Source organism: Belonocnema kinseyi, chromosome 2 (genome assembly GCF_010883055.1).
Source record: "Belonocnema kinseyi isolate 2016_QV_RU_SX_M_011 chromosome 2, B_treatae_v1, whole genome shotgun sequence".
In the NCBI taxonomy this organism is placed as follows: domain Eukaryota; kingdom Metazoa; phylum Arthropoda; class Insecta; order Hymenoptera; family Cynipidae; genus Belonocnema; species Belonocnema kinseyi.
Window position 1 is genome coordinate 92678954 of NC_046658.1, and position 20817 is coordinate 92699770.

At 23.8% G+C, this 20817-nt stretch overlaps 1 protein-coding gene across 3 annotated transcripts in view; it reads right to left on the reverse strand.

Annotated features, from left to right (window-relative positions):
- Positions 1-562: 562 nt before the first annotated feature.
- Positions 563-20817, reverse strand: part of LOC117167719 (leukotriene A-4 hydrolase) — a 39655-nt gene continuing 19400 nt past the window's right edge. For 2 of the 3 annotated variants that reach the window (XM_033352866.1, XM_033352864.1), the window contains exons 7-10: positions 17659-17954; positions 13271-13519; positions 8733-9028; positions 563-905 (exon numbers count right to left, since the gene is read on the reverse strand). In XM_033352866.1, the coding sequence (XP_033208757.1) occupies positions 671-905; positions 8733-9028; positions 13271-13519; positions 17659-17954 (1076 nt within the window). In that variant the 3' untranslated portion in view covers positions 563-670. The remainder of the gene's footprint in view (positions 906-8732; positions 9029-13270; positions 13520-17658; positions 17955-20817) is intronic. The other variant, XM_033352865.1, reaches the window with a different exon arrangement.

The following is a 20817-nucleotide window of genomic DNA, read 5'->3' on the forward strand; positions in this document are numbered from 1 at the left end:
ACGATTGGACCGTAAGACATAAATAATTTGAAATCTACGATTTGAAATAAAAAAGAATGATTTTTGAACCAAGGAAAAACAAATTTCTAACAAAAAAAGATCCAAATTTTTAACCAGAAAATACATTTTTAATTAAAATTATGAATCTTGAAACACTAAAAATTAATTTTCAGCAAAAGAAGACAACTTTTTTTTAAATTTAATTTTTAACTGAAAAAGATATTTTTTAAGAGAGCCAAGATATAACAACCTTGTAAATTTTCAGCAAAATACAGGCAGTTTTAACGAGATATTTAAATTTTCAACTAAAAGCCATACATTTTTAATCAAAAATAGAATCCATAAATTTTCAGTCAAAAAAATGAATTTCAAACAGAACAGAAAAAATGAAATTGAATTGTATATTGAAATTTAAACTAAAAATTAAGCACGCTCGTGAAAAAATTCCCTAGAATTTCCAGGTTTTCAAAAATTCCTATATAAAAATATATAACATTATAAAAGTATATAAAAACCTAAGGATACGGAAAAGTGTTTTCTTTGAAATAAAATCCAATTTCATGTAAAAATTACTTTATTGATCTTTCTTAGGAAATAAAATATTGCATGAATAATTCTTCTAGAATATTAAATGCGCGAATGTTTCGATTTTCAATTGCCGGGCTCCACGTTAATTACCGTCAAGATGCAAGTCTTTCTTTACCATTTCGGCTGTAACGAACATCATCTCATCTTTAGTTTTCATGTAATTGTCTATTGCTCTCTGCCTCATTTCTTTCCAGGCATAAAGATCCCGATAAATTGGTCTGACGTATTTCATGCGACCCACTTTTGATACAAAATCGAGAGCTTCTGCGACTTTCGGTTCCCATCGAGATTTCAGAGCCAGGCGAATCCACATTAATCTGAAAAAAGAGGAATACAAATTCTTGGATATTTAAAAAAAAAGCAAGAACTAACGATAAAATTGGGACAACTCTCTCAAATGTCTACAATTAAATTAAAAAAAATTAATAATGAGATAAAGGGATTTAGAGGTTTTCATGTTTTTATTTTTTATTTTAATGGAGATATTTAAGAGTGTGTTGTTTAAAATGTTAGTTTATTCATTTTAAAAAGTAATAATTTATAAGCAGGGTGGCCACTGGACCGGGAAATGACCGGGAATTTTACAAATTTGTAGACGAAAAATCTGACCACGTTCGATTTCAACAGTTTTTAAATAATTAGCTTACAATGCGGAATTCAAACATTTTTTACTTAAAAAATTTTCCATTTAAAATTTTTATTTCTAAGCTTACATGTTTAATTTAAAGAATTTTTAAATGCATTTTTATTTAATAAATAAATGATATTTTTTATTTATCTGTACTTTAAGTAATAAAAAGTGAACAAAAACAATTTGACAGCACGATTTTAAACCAGTTCAAATTTTAAGAATTTTCAGATTTTAGCGTTAAAACTTAAACGGTTTCAATCTGAAAGTCTTAGTCATTAAACAAATGTGAACGTGTGACTGAAAGTTCATAAACTATTTTCAACTTAAAAATAACTTCATAATAATATATTCTTAATTACAGGATTTTATTAAATTTAAAATATTGTTTTAGTCTAAAATATTCCATTTTTAACCCATTTAATTTGAATTTTTTAATTAAAAAAAAAAAAAAGAATTATTGAATATTTAGCAATATTTGAATTTTTATTTAAAATAAGTAAATTGAAATCAAAGATTTAAAAGTAAAGAATCTTTAACTGAATTCTTTGACGTAGAAAACCTGGAATCGTTAAAATTTCGAGGAGCCTTTAAACTTTGAACTTTACAATGTTAATTGTTCTATTTGAAAAATGCATAATTTGTAAAAGAATTTTTTTAATTTTGATGTATAATTGTAAAGAATTTTTCTCAAATTTGCAGGATTTTCTGACAATTGTAGAAAAAATTCAATTCATTTTGACAGATATTTAGAAGTTCTGAAAACATTTTTAAAATCATTTTAAATTTAAAACAAATTTAAAATAACTTCTAGATTTCTCAAGATTTTGAAATAAAATTTTGAAGTTTTCCAAGGATGTTTAAACTATTTAAAAAGAAAAGAATTGAGTTTCTAATTTAAGAAATATTCAGTTAAAATTTTTTCAATTTTTCAATATTTGATGTTTCCAGCTTGAAATTCCTTAAAATTATACAATTTTGACAATTTTAAAGTTGATTGATTGATTTTTTAATTTACAGCATTGAAAATGATAACGTGGATTTATATATTTTTATATTAAAATATGTTCGTAACTTCAATTTTATACGCGTAAATTATTGAGAATTTGAATACAAAATTTTTAAATTAAAAACTTTTAAATTTCAACTTTAAAAGTTCCAAATTTAACAGTTCCACATTGAGTGCTTTCATTTGAAGCTCACTTTTTATTACTTCGAGTGGAAATTTTTTTAGCTTTAGTGTTCCATTTTTTAAATTTCATTGATCGTGAAAAATGTTTTCAAACCGGGAAATGACCGGGAATTTATTTCGTCGATTAAAAAGCGGCCATCCTGTATAAGGCATTCAATTTTCAAAGATTAATGGGGAAAAGGAATTGGAAAATTGAAAAGCGTACACGAGTCGTCCTTAGAATCCTTCAAATCTCTTAAATCTTTTTGAAATCTTTGCGAATTCGCTGAAATCTTTTTAAGTACTTAAAATCTTTGTAAAATCTTGAAACTTCCGTGAAATATTTTGGTATCTTGAAATTTTTATGAAATCTTTGAAATGTTTTTGCAAGCTTTCTTTAATCTTTATTTTGCACTATCTGTAGTGTTCGTTTGAAGTCGTTGAAATTTTTTTTTTAACCTTTTGAAATAGTTTGACATCTTTTGAAATATTTATGCAATCTTTCGCATTCGTTTGAAATCGTTTAAAATCTTTGAACTGTTTTGAAATATTCTGGAATTTTTTTCAATTTTGATAAAATATTTAAAATCCTTGAAACCTTTATAAATTTTTAAAAACCTTTTGAAATTCTTTGAAATTTGAAATATTTGTGAAAGCTTTCTTTAATATTTGTTTGTGAAATCTTTTGTGCTCGTTTGAAATGATTTAAATCTTTTCAAATCTTCTCAAATTTTATGAAGCTTTCTAAAAGAGTTTAACATCTTTGAAATATTTGTGAAAACTTGCGTATTCGTTTAAAGTCGTTAAAATATTTGAAGCCAAATAAAATCTTTAAAATCTGATGTACCCTTTTTGAAATCTTTGGAATACTTGCATTCTTTTGAAATATTTTGTATTTATTTGTGATCATTACATATTTTCTTATCTGTGTAAAATCTTTTATAATATTAGAAATATGGTTTACTATAACTTTTTTTTTAATCTTTAAAATATTTGTTTATGTCTGAAATCTTTGAAAACTGGTGGACATGCTTATTTCAGATATTTCAAATTCTTGAAATCTTTTTGAAATATTCGAAATATTTTGGAAATTTTCTTGAAATCTTTCTCAAATCTTTTGAAATATTTGTGAAATTTTTCTTAAATACTTGTTTGTGAAATCTTTTTTATTCGTTCAAATTATTTAATTATTTAAAATCTTAGTGAAATCTCTTAAAATCTAAAATGTTATGAAACCTTTTGAAATATTTTAAAATCTCCGGTTTTTTTTAAATCTTTGAAATATGATGTACGGAAACTTTTTGAAATATTTGGAATTCTTTATTCTTTTGAAATCTTTATGACATTTTTCAAGGTTGAAAAAAATTCAAGGACAATTCCAGGTTTTCAAGGTTGCTGGACACTCTGAGTTGAATTTCAGACCTATATCAGTAAAAAAATGGCAATTTTAAAGGTTTAATTCCTTTAAATCATTATTCATTCTTTAAATGTATTTTTTAATTTATTCTTTTTTATTTTTTTTTAAATGCTTGCAATGTTTTTAAAATTTTTTAAGTCCTATAGAATAATTCGTTTAACTTCCTTGAAATCTCCTTAATTCCCCAGAATTCCCAGGTATATCTGAATTCATTTAAGTTCTCCTTGGTTTCTTTTAATTACCTGAATTCGTGGAATTCCCTAAATTGTGAGAATTCCCAGAATATCAAGGAAGTTAAAATAATGCAAATAATTCAAAAGAATTAAATACATTCAGGGATTTATAAAAATTACTGAATATTTAAGGAATTCAGGACAATCCGATAATTTCAGGACTTAAAGTATTTAAGGAGTTTTAGGATTTCATAATATTTAATAAATTCCGAGAATTCAGAATAATCAAGGATTTCAGAAAATTCAATTAATTCAGGGAATTCCGAATATTGAAGGAATTTAAGATATTCGAAGGTTGTAGAGAATTCAGATAATTTCAGGGATTTCAGAGGATTTGAAATTTTCTTTAAATGAAGATAATTCATGAAATCAAGACTTTTAGGATATTTGAGGAATTCGGAGAATTTCGCAGATTTACGAGCATTTAGGCCATTCAAAAAATTCACGGATTCAGAATATTTGAAGAATTTAGAAAATTCATAACATTCAAGAATTTCGGGAAATTAATAGATATAAAGGATTTTAGGCATTCAAATAAATTTCTAATATTCAAAGAATTCGGACAGATCAAAATATTCGAGGAATTCAGGAGATTAAATGAATTTAGAATATTCAAGTATTTCATAGAAGTGAAGAAATTCAACGAATTCCGAAAATTCAAGGAATTCCGGACATTCAAGAAATTTAAGGGTTTCAAGGAGGTCAAGGACTTCAAAGATTTTCAGGAATTCAGAGAATCCCGAATAATCAAAGAATCCAGAATATACAAGGATTTCAAAGAATTCAGAGAATTTCAGGGAATTCAGTGAATTTCAGAGCATTACGAGCATTTGAGGCATTAAAGACATTCGGAGAATTTCAAATATACCAGAAATTCAGAATATTTAATTTCTTTATTTCGTCCAGGATGTCAGGGAATTCAGGGAAATTAAGAGATTTCAGAGCACTGAGATAATTCGAGGAAATCAGAAAATTCAAAGAATTTTGGAGATTTCGAAAGATTAAAAGAATTTAGGAAATACAGAATATTTAAGAATTTCAGAGGTTTTAAGGAATTTATAGAATATAGCAAATTTCCATTGCTTTAGATTTAAAACTCTTAATTTTAAAGAAAGGAATGAAATTTTATAATTTTTACTTTTTTATTTAATAAAGTAAAAAGACTAAGAGCTATAATCTAAACATACACATAAATTATTAACTAAGAAGATTAATTTTCTACCGAAAAAGGTGAATTTGAAACACATACACGAATTTTCAACCCAATAATTAAAATTTCAACTAAAAAATATACATTTTTACCAAAAAATGGATTAATTACATTTTCCATTCAAATTCTTTATTTTTCACAACAGCAACAAAAAAATTTTCGACACAATAGTTAAGTTTTCAATTAAATAGATGAACTCTCAACTAAAATAATGCATCACCAACAGTAAAATAAATTTTTAACATAATAGTTCAACTTCAAACTGATTAATTGAAATTTCAACAACAATAATTTAATTTCCGTCACGAAGATTAATCCAGGATTTCAGGGAATCCAGTTAACTTAAGAGATTTCAGAGCATTTTGGTAAGTCAAAGAAATCAGAGAATTTAAGAGAATTTAAAGAATTTCAGAGAATTTGATAAATTTCAGGAATTCTGAAAATTAAAAGAATTCAGAAAATACAGAATATTCAAGGATATCAGAGATTTTAAGGAATTTAAAGAATCTGGTAAATTTTTATTGCTTTAGATATAAAACTCTTCATTTTGAAGAAAGGAATCAAAATTTATTATTTTTACTTTTTTATGTAATAAAGTAAAAAGGTTAAAATCTCGATTCCTGTTTGAAATAAGAAAATTTAATTGTTATAGATTTTAACAATGTACTTATTTTAACTAAAAATTCTGAAACTAATATCAGGAGTCAAAAACGTTAGAGATTAAAATGATTATTCCAAGTATTTAAGGTCATAAGAAAATGAAAAAGTAATTAATGAATCCTTTAAATCTTTTAAATATTTGTGAAACCTTTTGCAATCGTTTGAAATAACTCGAGTATTTAAAATATTTGCTCAATCCTTTGAAACCTTCTCCAAAATTTTAGAATCGTTTAAAATCTTTGAAATTTTTTGAAATCCTTGAAATTGTACCCTTTCTGTAATCTTTGAAATTCTTGTATTCTTTTGAATTACTTATGAATTCTTTAAAATATTTGTGAAACGTTTCTGAAACCTTTTTTGGCTTCGTTTGAAATCATTTGAATGTTTGAAATTTTTGTGAAATCTTTTTAAATCTCCAAAAAAAAATTGAAATCGTTTAAAATCATTAAAATGTGGTGTACTTTACTAAAATCATTGTTGAAGCCTTGCAAATTCTCAACATATTTTTAATCCTTAAGAATTCTTTGAAATATTTCTGAAATCTTTCTAAAATCTTTTGTATTCGTTTAAAATCATTGAAATATTTATACTCTGTTAAATCTTTTAAAATCTTCCAACAAAATTTTCAAATTATTAAAAATGTTTAAAATGTTTTGAAATCTTTGAAATCTGGTGTATTGTACTCTTGTTGAAATCCTTATGAGTTTTTTTATGAGCTTTTGACAAATCTTTTGATGTCTCCTAAAAAATTGGAAATTCCTTAAAATCTTTTAAATGTTTTGAAATCTTAGACATATGTTTCACTATACACTTTTTAAAATCTTTAAAATCTTTGAAATCTTTTGAATATTTTGAAATCTTTGTGAAATCTTCGAAATCTGATGTACACGCCTTGTTCAAATCTTTAAAATCCTTGCAATTTATGAAATGTGCGAAATATTTGGCAAATTTTTGTAAAAACTTTTGAATCTAGTGTAACTCCTTTTTTTGAATCTTTAAAGTCCTTGATCTTATTGTACAAAAAAGATGGATTTTCAACTAAAAAACAATCATTTTTCAATTATAACTTGAATAATAACATGTTTAGTCAAAAAATGAATGTTCAACCAAAGAGATGAATTTTTAACCAAATTTTGGAATATCCAACTGGAATAATAGTTACATTTTCAGTTGAAATAAATAATACTTTTCAACAAAATACCTCAATTTTCGGGAAAAAATTTCTTTTCATTCAAAGAAAAAAGAAATTTTCAATAAAATTGCTCATATTTTATCCAGAGAAGTAAATTTTTGACAAAAAAAAATTTTATTTGAACCAAGTGATTTTATTTCTAACCAAAAATATGAAATTTCAACTAAAGTGATGAATATTTAACTGGAATAATTGAATTTTTATCCAAAAAGAACAATTAAAAAAAAAATTAACTTGAATGCTTGAATTCTTTGGGAAATTCGTTTAAAATTTTTAAAGTCTTTGTCAAATCATTAAAAATATTTGAGAAATCTTTCTTAAATCTTTGTTTGTGAAATATTTTTAATTCGGTGAAAGCATTGAATTATTTGTTAGGGAAATCGTTTCAAAACTTTGAAATGTTTTAAAATCTTTTGAATTCTTGTAATTTTTTGAAACCTTTATGAAATTTTTATGAAATCTTTGAAATATTTTGTATTCATTTGAAATTATTAAAATATTTTTAATATGTCTAAAATCTTTTGAAATGTTAGAAATCTTGTTTACCTTTTAAACCATTTTTTGAATCTTTGAAGTCTTTTGAAAGTTTAAAAAATTTTGAAAATGTTCGAAATCTTTGGGAAATTTTTGTAATGAAACATATATGAAATTTTTCTTAAATCCTTGCTTGTGAAATCTTTTCAAATATTCTAGAATATTTTGACACCTTTGGAAATCGTTTAATCGATTAATTTTCAACTCAAATAGTGGAATTAAATACCAAAAAGTTGAACTTTTAACCACAAAAAATAACTTTCTACAAAAAAGGCGAATTTTTCACAAAGTGCATACATTTCCAAACAACTAGTTTAATTTTTAAATAAAAAATATCCATTTTCAACTATATAGTTGACTTTTCATCTAAAAAATATAGGGTTTCAACAAAAAATAGCATGGTTAAATTTTATGTTAAAAATCTAATTTTTAAAAAACAAAGAACAAAATTAAAAAAAAATGGATTTTCAGAATAACAATACAATTTTGAAGTGGAATAATTAAATTTTGAGTTAAAAAAATTGATTTTTAACAAAGTAGTCACATTTTCAGACATGAATTTTCAATAAAAATAATGAATCTTCAACAAAAAAATGAATTTTTAACAAAAGAGTTTAGCTTTTAACCAAGTAGTTGAATCTTTAAATAAATTCTGTCTTGGAATAGAGATTCTTTTAAATTCTTTTCTTATAAGTTCAAATAATAATTCTCTTTAAAAAATCCCGTTCCACGTAAAAAAATTCCCGGTTCCAAGTGAAATTATATTTCTATACGGAAACTCCCTGCCAGAAAAAAATTGCAAAAGGTTTTTCTTATAACGGAAATGAATAAACATACAGTAATAAATTATGATTTAATTTGAGTAAACTGAGATAATATGAAAAATGCGCCACCCTGAATCTAAAAAAGATTTGGTACAGTCTACAAAAAGTGCCTTGATTTTTTCTAAACGAGATATTTCTTTCATAATAGGCGAAAATATTTAAATTACTCTTCGCATTTCAATAAAATAACCGTATTAAGAGCAAAAATTTTTTTTATTGTTATTAATATAAAAGATAATTTAATCATACCGAATTTTATTAAATCGGTTACTTACTTGATTTCCGCATTTTGGACAGAATCAAAGTCATAAGCCTCTTGCATTTTTTGCAGCTTCTTAATTGGAAGCACAGTATCATCTTCAAACAATACTGTTAGGAATTGTATTCTTTGACTGGGTGTTAGATCCGTAATGTCCGATTTCACAAATGTCGAGGCAGTATTTTCGTCCCAGGAAACCCATTTTTCAGCTAGGTTGGTGCAAGCATTCAACAAATCGGTATTATAATTTGGAATAACAGGAGGCATGCCTGGTTTGTTTAGCCAAGTATCCCAATCTACTGAATCCAGAAGCTGCAAAATCAACGCAAATTTAATAAATAATCGAGATTTTTCAATTTATTATTATAGTTTATCGGTTTTTGTTGGGATGTCTACTCAAAAGCTGGAAAAAAATTCCCTGGCAATTCCAGGTATCATTTTTAAAAAATCCACGCAGAGCATGTATAAAATTTTACGAGTTTATTAAATAATAATTTTTTTCTTCGTTTTTTTAAACATATAGATATGTAAAAATAGTACTATTAATATGTAAAATTAAATAACTGTTTTTCCACTTGAAAATAGAATTTTGATTTAATTAATATGTTTAATTTAGAAAGGTTTAAAATAAAAAATACTAATAAAATTATTAATCATTTATTTAATTTGTCCCAGATGTCCACGAATTTGAATAATAATTAACAGAAATTGTTTATTTTATCTTTCAGTCAAATTTTCAACTAATATGATGAATCTTAAACATAAATAGTGTAATTTTAAAGAAAATATGTAAATCTTCAACTAGAGAAGATAAACTTTCAACAAAAAATTGAATAGTTAAATTTTCAGTTAAGAAAATTAATTTTCAACACAAAAAAGGTGAATTTAAAACAAAATAGATAAGGTATCAAATGGAATAATCAAATTATCAGTACAAAAACTTGATTTTCAACTCACAAAAAACACTTAATTTCAAAGAATAGATTAATTTTCAACCAAAGAAAAGAATTTTTAATGAAAATGATGAATCTAGATCCAAAAAGATTAATTTTCAACGAAAAATATAATAGTTGATATTTCAACCAAAAAAGATTTTCTTACCAAACTGTTGAATTTTTAAGCAAAAAATAAATTTCCAATCGAGAAGATTAATTTTGTACCTAAAAAGAATGAATTTTCAACCAAAAATTGAATAGTTAAATTTTCTGTTAAAAAAATTATTTATCACCCAGGACAAAAAAGAGTTTTCAACAAAATGGTTAAATTTTTAACCAAAGTGTTGAATTTTCAACTAGAATAATGAATTTCCAAGAGAAATTGTTAAGTTTTAAACAAAATACATGAATTTTCATCTAACGAAGATAAATTCTCAACCAAAAATAGAATATTTACATTTAAAATTTAAAAAGATTAATTTTTAATCAAAACAAAAACGAATTCTCAACAAAATAGTTCAATTTTCAATCATTGTGATATATTTTTAATTAAAATGATGAAAATTTAAACAACAAAAATAATTTTTTTACAAAGTAGTTTAACTTTTAACTAAGTAGTTGAATTTTCAACCAAAAAAGGTCTTAAATAAAAATGTTAAAACACCGTTAAATTCAACCAGAAAAGAAGAATTTTTTACCAAAAAGATTTCTTAGTCAAGAGAGAGAATAAATTTCAATCCAACTATTGAATTTTGTTAGAAAAACATGCTATTTTTAACAAAATACACGAATTTCCAAGCAAACATTTCAATTTTCATTTAAAAATATACATTTTCTACCAACAAATAGAATAATTAAATTTTCAGTTAAAAAAAATTATATAACAAGATACGCATTTCCATATTAAAAGATAAGAATTTCCATAAAAATATTTCAGTTTTCAATAAAAGAGATGACATTTCAATCAAAATTGTGAATGTTCAAACAAAAAGGGTGAGTTTTTAACAAAATAGTTGAATCCTCAACAAGAACAGATAATTTTTAACCAAACCATTTGCATTTTTAACTAAAATAGAATAAATTTCTACCGAGAAATATTTTTACGGCATAAAAGAGAAAAAATGTAAATCAAACTATTGAATTTTCAAGTTAAAAGATGATTTTTTTCACAAAACAGTAGAATTTTCAACCAAAAAGTTGAATTTCATACAAAAACAGTTGGATTTTCAACCAAATTCTTGTATTTTCGAATTAAAAAGGTACGAATTTACTTCAAAACAGTTAAATTCTTGATAAGAAAATATCAATTTTCAACCAAAAATTTGACTGTCAACCAAATAAATGAATTTCTACGAAAATAGTTAAAATTTCAACCCAAAAAAAAACAAATTCTCAACAGAATAGTTAAATTTTTAACCAAAGTGATAGATTTTGTATTAAAATAAAATTTTAAACAAAAAAATTAATTTTTTACAAAGTCGTTCAACCTTCAATGAAGTAGCTGCATTTTCGACTAAAAAAGATGAATTCTTAACAATAAATGTATAAGTTGATATTCCAAACAAAAAAGACTTTTTAAGGAAAAATTTAAGGAAACCATCAAATTTTTAATGAAATAAACGAATTTTCAAGCACACATTTTTATTTTTATTTTAAAATATAAATTTTCTACCAAAAAAATATAATAATTAAATTTTCAGTCAACAAAAAATATTTTTCATATAAAAAGATACGAATTTTCATAAAAACAGATAATTCTGATCAAAACCGTTGCGTTTTTAACTATAAAATATTAAATTTCTACTAAAACAGAGGAATTTTAAAATTATATATGAATTTAAAAAAAAGTTTCTTTTCTGCCAAGAAAGAGAGAAAATGTAAATCGAATTGTTGAATTTCCAAGCTAAAAAAATTAATTTTTAACAAAACAGTTGAATTTTCAACCAAACAGTTTGAGTTATTAACAAAAAATTTTATTTTCAACCAAACAGTTGAATTTCTTACTAAAAAAGTTGAATTTGATACCACAACACTTTGTTTTCAATCACAATTTTGTAGTTTCGAATAAAAAAGTTGACTTTTCTTCAGAAACAGTTCAATTTTCGACCAGAAAATATCAATTTTCAACAAAAAATTAAAATTTCAACCAAATAAATAAATTTCTACAAAAATAGTTAAATTTTTAACCCAAAAAGATCAATTAATTTTTTACAAACTAGTTCAACTTCCAACCAAGTAGTTGAAATTTAAGGCAAAAAGATTAATTCTCAACAACAAATTCATAAGTTGATATTTCAATAAAAAAAAGATCCTAAAAAAAAACAGTTAAATTTTACCCTAAAATTACCAATTTTCAACTAAAAAAGATTTTTCAGCTAAAAAGAGAAGAAATTTCAATCAAACAGTTGAATTTTTAACAAAAACAAAAATTATGAATCTTTAATAAAAAAAGGTGAGTTTTTCACAAAATAATTTAATCCTCAACAAGAACAGATAATTTCTGACAAACCCGTTTGCATTTTTAAATAAAAAAAGATTAAATTTCTACTAAAATAGAGGATTTTTTAAATTAAATACAAATTTCAAGAAAAACGGTAAATTTTCTACCGAGAAAGATATTTTCGTCATGAAGGAGAAAAAATTTTAATCAAATTATTGAATTTTCAAGTTAAAATGATGATTTTTTCACAAAACAGTTGAATTTCATACCAAAACAGTTGGATTTCTAACCAAATTCTTGTATTTTCGAAGTAAAAAAACGAATTTTCTTCTATACAGTTAAATTCTCAAACAGAAAATATCCTTTTTCAAAAAAAAATTTGAGTTCCAACCAAATAAATGAATTTCTACGAAAATAGTTAAAATTTCAACCCAAAAAGACAAATTTTCAACAGAGTAGTTAAATTTCCAAACAAAAAAGATAAATTAGCAACAACAAATGTATAAGTTGATATTTCAAAGAAACAAGATTTTAATTCAAAAAACGTTTAAGCAGTTAAATTCATCCAAAAAATACGAATTTTCTACTGAAAAAGATTTTTCCGTCTAAAGATAAAAGAAATTTCAATAAAACTGTTGAATTTTTAAGCAAAATAAAATTTTTTTATCAAACTACACACACTTTCAAGCAAAAATTTACATTTTCATTTAATAATATAATTTTTCCACCTGAAAAAATATAATGTAATAATAAAATAACAATGTAATAGTTATAAGTTCCATTTTTAATGAAATAAATTAATTTTTATCTACTCAAATTATGAATCTTCAACCAAAACAGTTAGTTTCCAATTAAATTGTTACATTTTCGAATCAAAAAGACGAATTTTCTTCAAAACAGTTAAATTCTCGACCAGAAAATATCATTTTTCGAGAAAAATTTTGACTTTAAACCAAATTAATTAATTTCTACCAAAATAGTTAATTATTTAACAGAATAGTTAAATCCAGTAATATAAGACTACTTTAACAAAAGAAGAAAAATTCTTATTTAATTTTATATTATAAATTAAAAAAATTTAAGCATATTCTCAAGAAGAATCCCTGACATTAAAAAAATGCCAGGTTTTCCAGGTGAGTAGACACCCTGTTTTTATAATTTTTTTTATAAAAAAAATACCTGGGTCTTGTTCGAGAAGTATTTATACAAGTAATCCTTCCAGTCTGATGTTACAATACTCTTGTACTTAAACGTCTCAAAGTAACTTCTCAAAAAAGGTTCAAATTCTTTAGGACCACCAAGAAGTTCTTCCAGGTAATAAAGGAAAGTGTGGCCCTTCATGTACGGAACTCTGGAAAATGCGTCGTCTGGATCCACTCCATCCAAATTTACGACCAACTTTGTGAATTCAGGACTCATGGATTTAAGCTAGAAAAGAGAAAACGAAGATTTTAAATTTCCGGTCATTTCGCGGTTTTTTCACGGTCAATTAAAAAGATTTCAAAGGATTTTTAAAGATCTCAAGAGATTTCTATACATTTAAATAGATTTCTGATTTCGAACAGGGAATTTTGGAAAGAAATTATAATTTTGAGTTTAATCTGACAATTTTTGTCCATTAGAATTATAGTTCTGATTTAGAAAAGAAAATTTGATACAAATATTATAATTCGTAACTTGAACATGGTTTTTTGTAAATCCATTTTTCTAAATTAGAATTAAAATTATTTTTCAAAATTCCCATTGCATTAAAAAATTCTCTATTCTAACCAAATAGCTATTATTTACGAAAAATTTCCGGTCCCAAAGTCTAAATTATAGTCAGATATAATAAGTCAAAATAATATTTATTTACAATATTTTTTATAATACATAATTCAGAAATATAGTAGCTCCTTTTTTCTAAAATTTGAAAGAGGGATATTTCAAATTCTGGCAAATTCTTATTTGACAAGAACAGAATTTTTAAATTCAAATAAATTCTGATGGAGAAAAAGGAAATTTCAAATACTAACGAATTCTGACTTTGATTTTGAGATTTTTTTATATTTTATTTATTTGTTTCCCATCCAAATGGAAAATTATGACTCTTTAAAAAAATTCCCTATTCCAAGTTATAGTTAAGTTCATTAGCAAAATTCCCTGTTCTAATTCAGAATTATATTTACTACTGAACAGATTAAATTTTTACCAAAAAAACGAATTTGAAAGTCATATATGAATATTCAAACAAATAATTGAATTTGCATTAAAAAAGATGAAGTTTTAACAAACAAAAAATGGAATAATTCGATATTCAGTTTAAAAAATTATTTTTTTACGCAGTCAAAAAACAATTCTCAATAAAATAGTTAAGTTTTTAATTAAAGAGATAAATTTTCAACCAAAATTATGTATCTTCAATCAAAAAAAGAATGGTTAAAAAAGTTGTTTAACATTCAACTAAGCAGTTGAAATTTCAAAAACTCATTTAAAAATTCTCTGTTCCAAATCAAAATTATATATATTTACAAAATCAGGGTGGCGATTCGGCAGACGATTTCAAAGAGCAAAAAATTTCAAAATAAATTAATTTTTAAATAAAATTAAAGAATCTTCAACTGGAATGATTGAACTTTAAACCAAAAAGATGAATATTGTTCTGGAATACTTAAATTTACAACGAAAAAGATGAATTTTTGAACAATTAGATTAATTTTAAAACGAAAACATTAATTTTCTAACAAAGAATACAATTTTCCAACAAAAGACATGAATATATACATTTTTATTTAAAAAATTAATTTAAACTAAAATGGTAAATCTTCAACTGGAATAGTTGAATTCTAAACCAAAAGAGATGAGTTTTCAACTAAAACAATAAATCTTCAACTGAAATATTTTAAGTATTCAAAAAAAATCATTTTTACTAAAAAATATATATTGACAACAAAAACTGAAATAATTAAGTTTTAGTTTTAAATAAAGCAATGTGCAGCCAAAAAAAGCATTTTCGAGTAAAAAAATAGAAATTTACGATAAAAAATTGAACATTAAAATTTTTAGTCAAGAAATGAATGTGCAATTTAAGAGGTAAATTTCTTACTAAAATTATGGAATATTCAAAAGAAATTAACAGTTAAATTTTCAGTAAAAAAAAAAATTTCAAACAAAAAAGACAGAAATTTTCAACGAAACAGTTACATTTTTGGCCAAAAAATCCTTTTCATCCCAAAAAAATAAGTTCTCAATTAAATCGTTAATATTTATACCAAAGGAAAAAGAATTTTTAATTAAAATGATGAATCTTCAACGAAATAAAATTAATTTCAAAAAAGGGATTTACCTTACAACCAAGTAATTCTATTTCCAATCTTAAAGAATATTTTTCAACTAGAATGATGAATATTAAACTAGAATATTTCAATTTTTAACTGCAAATGAGAATTTTTAAAAAAAGGAGTTTAACTTTTAAAGAACATTATTTTCTAAAAAAAAATTAATTTTTTGACAAAATAGTAAACTTTCAATGGAATATTAATAATAAATGAATTTTCAAATAAAATTAATGAATCTTCAACTGGAATGAGTGAACTTTAAACCAAAAGGTGAATATTTATCTGGATTACTTAAATTTTCAACCAGAAAGATAATTTTTTAAACAATTAGATTAATTTTTAAATAAAAAGATTAATTTTTGATCAAACGATACAATTTTTCAACAAAAGACAATGTGCAACTAAAAAAAAAGCATTTTCAATTTAAAAATATAAATTTACAACAAAAAATTGAACAATTAGATCTTTAGTCAAAAAGTAAATGTTCAACTAAAGAGGTGAATTTTTAACGCAAATTATGGAATATTTAATTGAAATAATAGTTAAATTTCCAGTTAAAAATAATATAATTTTCAACCAAAAAAGAAATAAATTTTTAACAAAACAGTTACATTTTTGGCTAAAAAAATCCTTTCCGTCAAAGAAAAAATTTTTTAATTAAATAGCTCATATATACAACAAAGAAATGCATTTTTAATCAAGATGATGAATCTTTCAACGAAAAAAATTAGTTTTTAATAAAGGAGTTTAACTTTCAATCAAGTAATTTTGTTTCCAACCTAAAAGATAATTTTTCAACTAAAATGATAAATGTTCAACTGGAATACTTGAATTTTTAACCGAAAAAAAGAATTTTCGAACAAGGAGATTAACTTTTAAAGAGGATTATTTTCTAACAAAAAAATTGATTTTTTGACAAAATACGTGAACTTTCAACGAAGCATTTGAATTTTCGAAGAAAAAAGACAAATTTTCAGCCAAATTTTTGAATTTTTAACTAGAAAAAATCCATTTTCAACTAAAAATGTATTAGTTAAATCTGTAGTTGAATAAATTAATTTTCAAAAAAACTAATGAATTTTTAACTAAAATGGTGAATCTTCAACTGAAATAGGAACATTATACTGGAATATCTTACCTACCGAAAAGATAAATTTTGTAGAAAGTAAATAAATGTTCAAACAACTAGTTTGAATTTAGAATAAAAAAAAAATAAAATAATTTTCAACCAAATAGTTGAGATTTCATAAAAAAGATCAATTTTCAACTAAAAATAGAATAGTTGAATTTATCGTTGAAAATTTAATTCTTAATTTTTTAAAACTTATTTTCAGCAAAGTAGTTAAATTTTCTACTAGAATAGTTAAATTTTCAGTTAAAAAAATTATTCTCAAGAAAGTAATAACATTTTCAACTAGAAAAAGTTAAATTCGCAACGAAGAATGTAAACAAATTTCCATTATAATTCAGGAAAATTCTAAAAACTACTTGAAGTACTTTTTTTCTTAATTTGGAAGAGGGAAATTGTTAATTGTGATGAATTCTGACTTGGAACAGGGATTTTTTAAATTCCTTTATTCTAAATCCAAATTAGATATATTTTTTAATTCCCGTTCAATGTCAAAAATTCCCTGTTCCGAGTGAATTTATATTTCTTTATGGAAACTCACTGTCCTAAAATAAAAACGATAATTATTTTCTAAAATTCCCTGTTTAAGTTAGGATAAATAATGAGTAAATGGATAAATCCGTGACCTAATAAAAAACATATAAATAAAAAATAATAATAATAAAGCCTGCGACTGTAGATAAAGTAGAAATCACTTTTCCAAATTAACCAAAATTTTTAAAATAATAAAAACCGCAATTTTACTTAAATTAGAAGTAAATTTTCTATTATAATTCAGAATTATAGTAGCTTGATTTTTCCAAAAGTTGGAAGAGGCTATTTTCGATTGCAATGAATTTTGACTTGGAACAGGAATTTTTATTAAATTCCCCTTTTCTAAATCAGAATTAAAATTCTTTGAAAAAATGGTCTGTACCAAAGTCAAAAAAATAATTCAATACTAAAATTCCTGTCCCAAATTAAAATTATAAATCTTTCTGAAAATTGTCTATCCCAGAGTCAGAATTTAAAGTCTTTACTGAAATCCCCAACCACAAATTTTTGTCACTGAAATTTCCTATCATTTCCCGATTTCCCAACAAAGATTCGTAGAGTGAAAAAAAAATCTAAATTAGACTTACAGCATCTTTGAGTTCTGAGAGCCCCATCAAGGCACTAAATTGTCTAACTTTTTCACCAAACATCCTTCCATCTATTTTGAATTCTATGAACATAGTGAATCCTTCGTTTAACCAAAAGTGTTCAAAGTTCGCGTTCGTCACCAAATTTCCAGTCCAGCTGTGCGAAATTTCATGAGCAATTACACTGGCTAATGAACGATCACCAGCGAGTAAAGCTGGCGTCACAAAAGTTAAACAAGGATTTTCCATTCCACCATAGGCAAAACTGGGAGGGAGAACCAGCAGATCGTAGACACCTAAATTATTTTAAAACGCCTCTTTATATTAGGAGGAATTTGATTTATACAAGCAAAGGCGGATTCAGAGACACTGTTTTTTTAATTTTTCTTAATTTTAAACCACGCAACAATTTTTTTTAGGGTTCATAATCGTTCTAACGTAATTTTTGCCGACTACATTTTTTTGTGAATTTATTTAGGGGCAATTAAAAAATAAAATAAGACGATTTCTGAATCTTACTTTTTTATTTGAATTGAAAGAATAGTTCGATTTTCAAAGAAGTTGTTGCGAATTCTCTCTCTCTCAAAAAAAAAGATTAATTCACAATAAAACATGTAATATTTGACATTTTATCCAAGGAAATATTTTAATTCTTAGTCAAGACATTTAAATTGAATAAAAAAAAAGAATTTTCAACAAAATATTTAAAATCAACAAAGAAAGCTTTTACAGACAACAAGAGAAAAAAAGACTTAGAAAATGTAAAATTTTCAAAGAAGATTTTTTTTTTGTAAAAAAAAACGAATTTTTCACAAAACACGTACATTTATTGCTAAATATTTTTATTTTTATCTAGAAGATTAATTATCTACTAAAAATGATGAATAGTAGAAGTTGAATTTTTAATAAAAATAAACAAATCTGCTACAAAACTGTTGAATTTTCTACCCGCAAATATGAAGTTTCAAGAAAAAAGTTAATTTTCAATAAAATAGTTAAATTTTAGGTAAAAAAATTTTTAGTCCAAAAACAAAATTTTCAACAAAATACATGAAATCTTTGCTAAATAGTTGAATTTTCAAACAAGAAGATTAATTGTTTCAACCAAATTGTTGGGTTTCCAAGAAAATGAGACAAATTTACTACATAAAACAGTTGCATTTTCAAGCTGAAACTATGAAGTGTCAACAGAAAAGTTAATTTTTAATAAAAGGGTTAAATTTCCAGTTTAAAAAATGATCTATTAACCCAAAAAAGAAAAAGAAAGACGAATTAAAAAAAATAGTTTTCGATGCAAACAGGTGAATTTTCTACAAAACTGTTAAATTTTTAAGGAAAAAAATATTTATCAACCAAACAGCTAAATTTTCAGCTAACATTGTGAATATTCAAAACAAAATTTATTCTTAATAAATAGTTTATTATTCAACCAGATGGTTGAATTTTTAGTCTAAAAATGCTAACTTTGTACACGAAAATGAAATAGTTAAATTTTCATTTTAAAACAATAAATGTTAATTTTAAAAAGAGAATTTTTGACAAAGCAGTCGAATTTGCAACTCAAAATATAAAATTTAAAAAAAATGAATTTTCAACCAAATTTAATAATTTTCGAGGCGAATTTTCTACAAAAAAGTTGACTAGCGAAACAAAAAAATGAATTTTGAATAAAGTAGATTAACTTTCAACCAAGGACTTGAATTTTCGACCTGAAAAGATGAAATTGACAATGAAAAATATAATGATTTATATTTAAACAAAAAAATGTTTAATTCAAATAAAACACAATTTAATTTTTCAAAAACGAATTTTCAACCAAATCATTTTCAATTTAGAAAAGTAAATTTTTTCAAAACTGTCTACTTTGCAACCCAAAAATATGAATTTTCTTTTCCAGCCCTTTTCTGATTTTTCAAGGCAAAAAGGCGAAATCTCGACAAAAAAAGTTAATTTTCAACGAAATCGTTGGATTTTGACATAAAATTCTGATTCTTCAATAAAAAAAAGACTTTTTAATAAAGTACAGGGTAGCCATTTATAATCGAAGTAAAAATTCCAGGTCATTTTCCGGTTTTATCGCCGGTTCGCAAACATTTTTAACATTCAATTAAATAAAAAAATTCGAACTAACACTTTTAAATTCAACAATTTAAAATTAAATGCATTTAAACTGCAAAATTTAGAATTTTTAACTTTGAAAAATTGTAGAGTACAAAAATTAAGATTCAGTTCAAAAAATATAAATCCGTGTTATCATTTTTAATGCCCTAAATTGAAAATTCAATCAATAAATTAAAATTTTTGTTAAATTATAGTATTTCAACAAATTTCAAGCTAGAAACATTAAAACTTGAACGATTAATTTTTTTTTAAGCTGAATAATTTTTAGATTAGAAGTTGAATGATTTTTATTTTAAATAGATCAGATATCCTTAAAAAGCTTCAAAATCTTGTATCAAAGTCTCGAAAAATCTACATGTTGTTGCAAAGGTTTTCATAACTTCAAAATATCTTTTAAAATGATACGCATTTCAAACAATTTTTCAAAATAATAAATCATTTTCAATTTTCCTAGCAATCGTAAGAAAACATTTTTATTCTTTTGAAGCCTTTCACAATTCTTAAAAAAACCTATACATTTTTTGTTAAAAATCTGCAAAAATCTACGTTTTATTTTTAATTAGGCCATTTGAATTTTTAAATTAATTTTGAATCTTTTCAAAACCTTTAAATATCTCTTAAAAGTAATCGAATTTTTCTACAAATAATAAGTGTTTAATTGTTATGTATAAATCAATTTGAAACAATTTCACTTAAAAATTAATCATTTTTGAAATGGAACAATTAAATTATAATGTTAAAAGTTTAAAAGCTCTTTGAAATTTTAACAATTCAAGCCTTTTCTACTTCAAACAATTCAGTTTTAAATTATTTACATTTTTTTACGACTAAGGCTTTTGAATTGAACCAGTTTAATTTTGAACTCTGAAAATTTTTAAATTTTGAACGGATTTAGAATCGTCTTTACAAATCAATTATTGTTTTCTTTTTGATACTTCAACTGCAGTTCAACTTTTTAAATAATTAATTAATTCATATTTACAGTCGATCAAATAAAAAAGCTTGTCTCACCAATTTTTTTTTAAATCTAAAATGGAA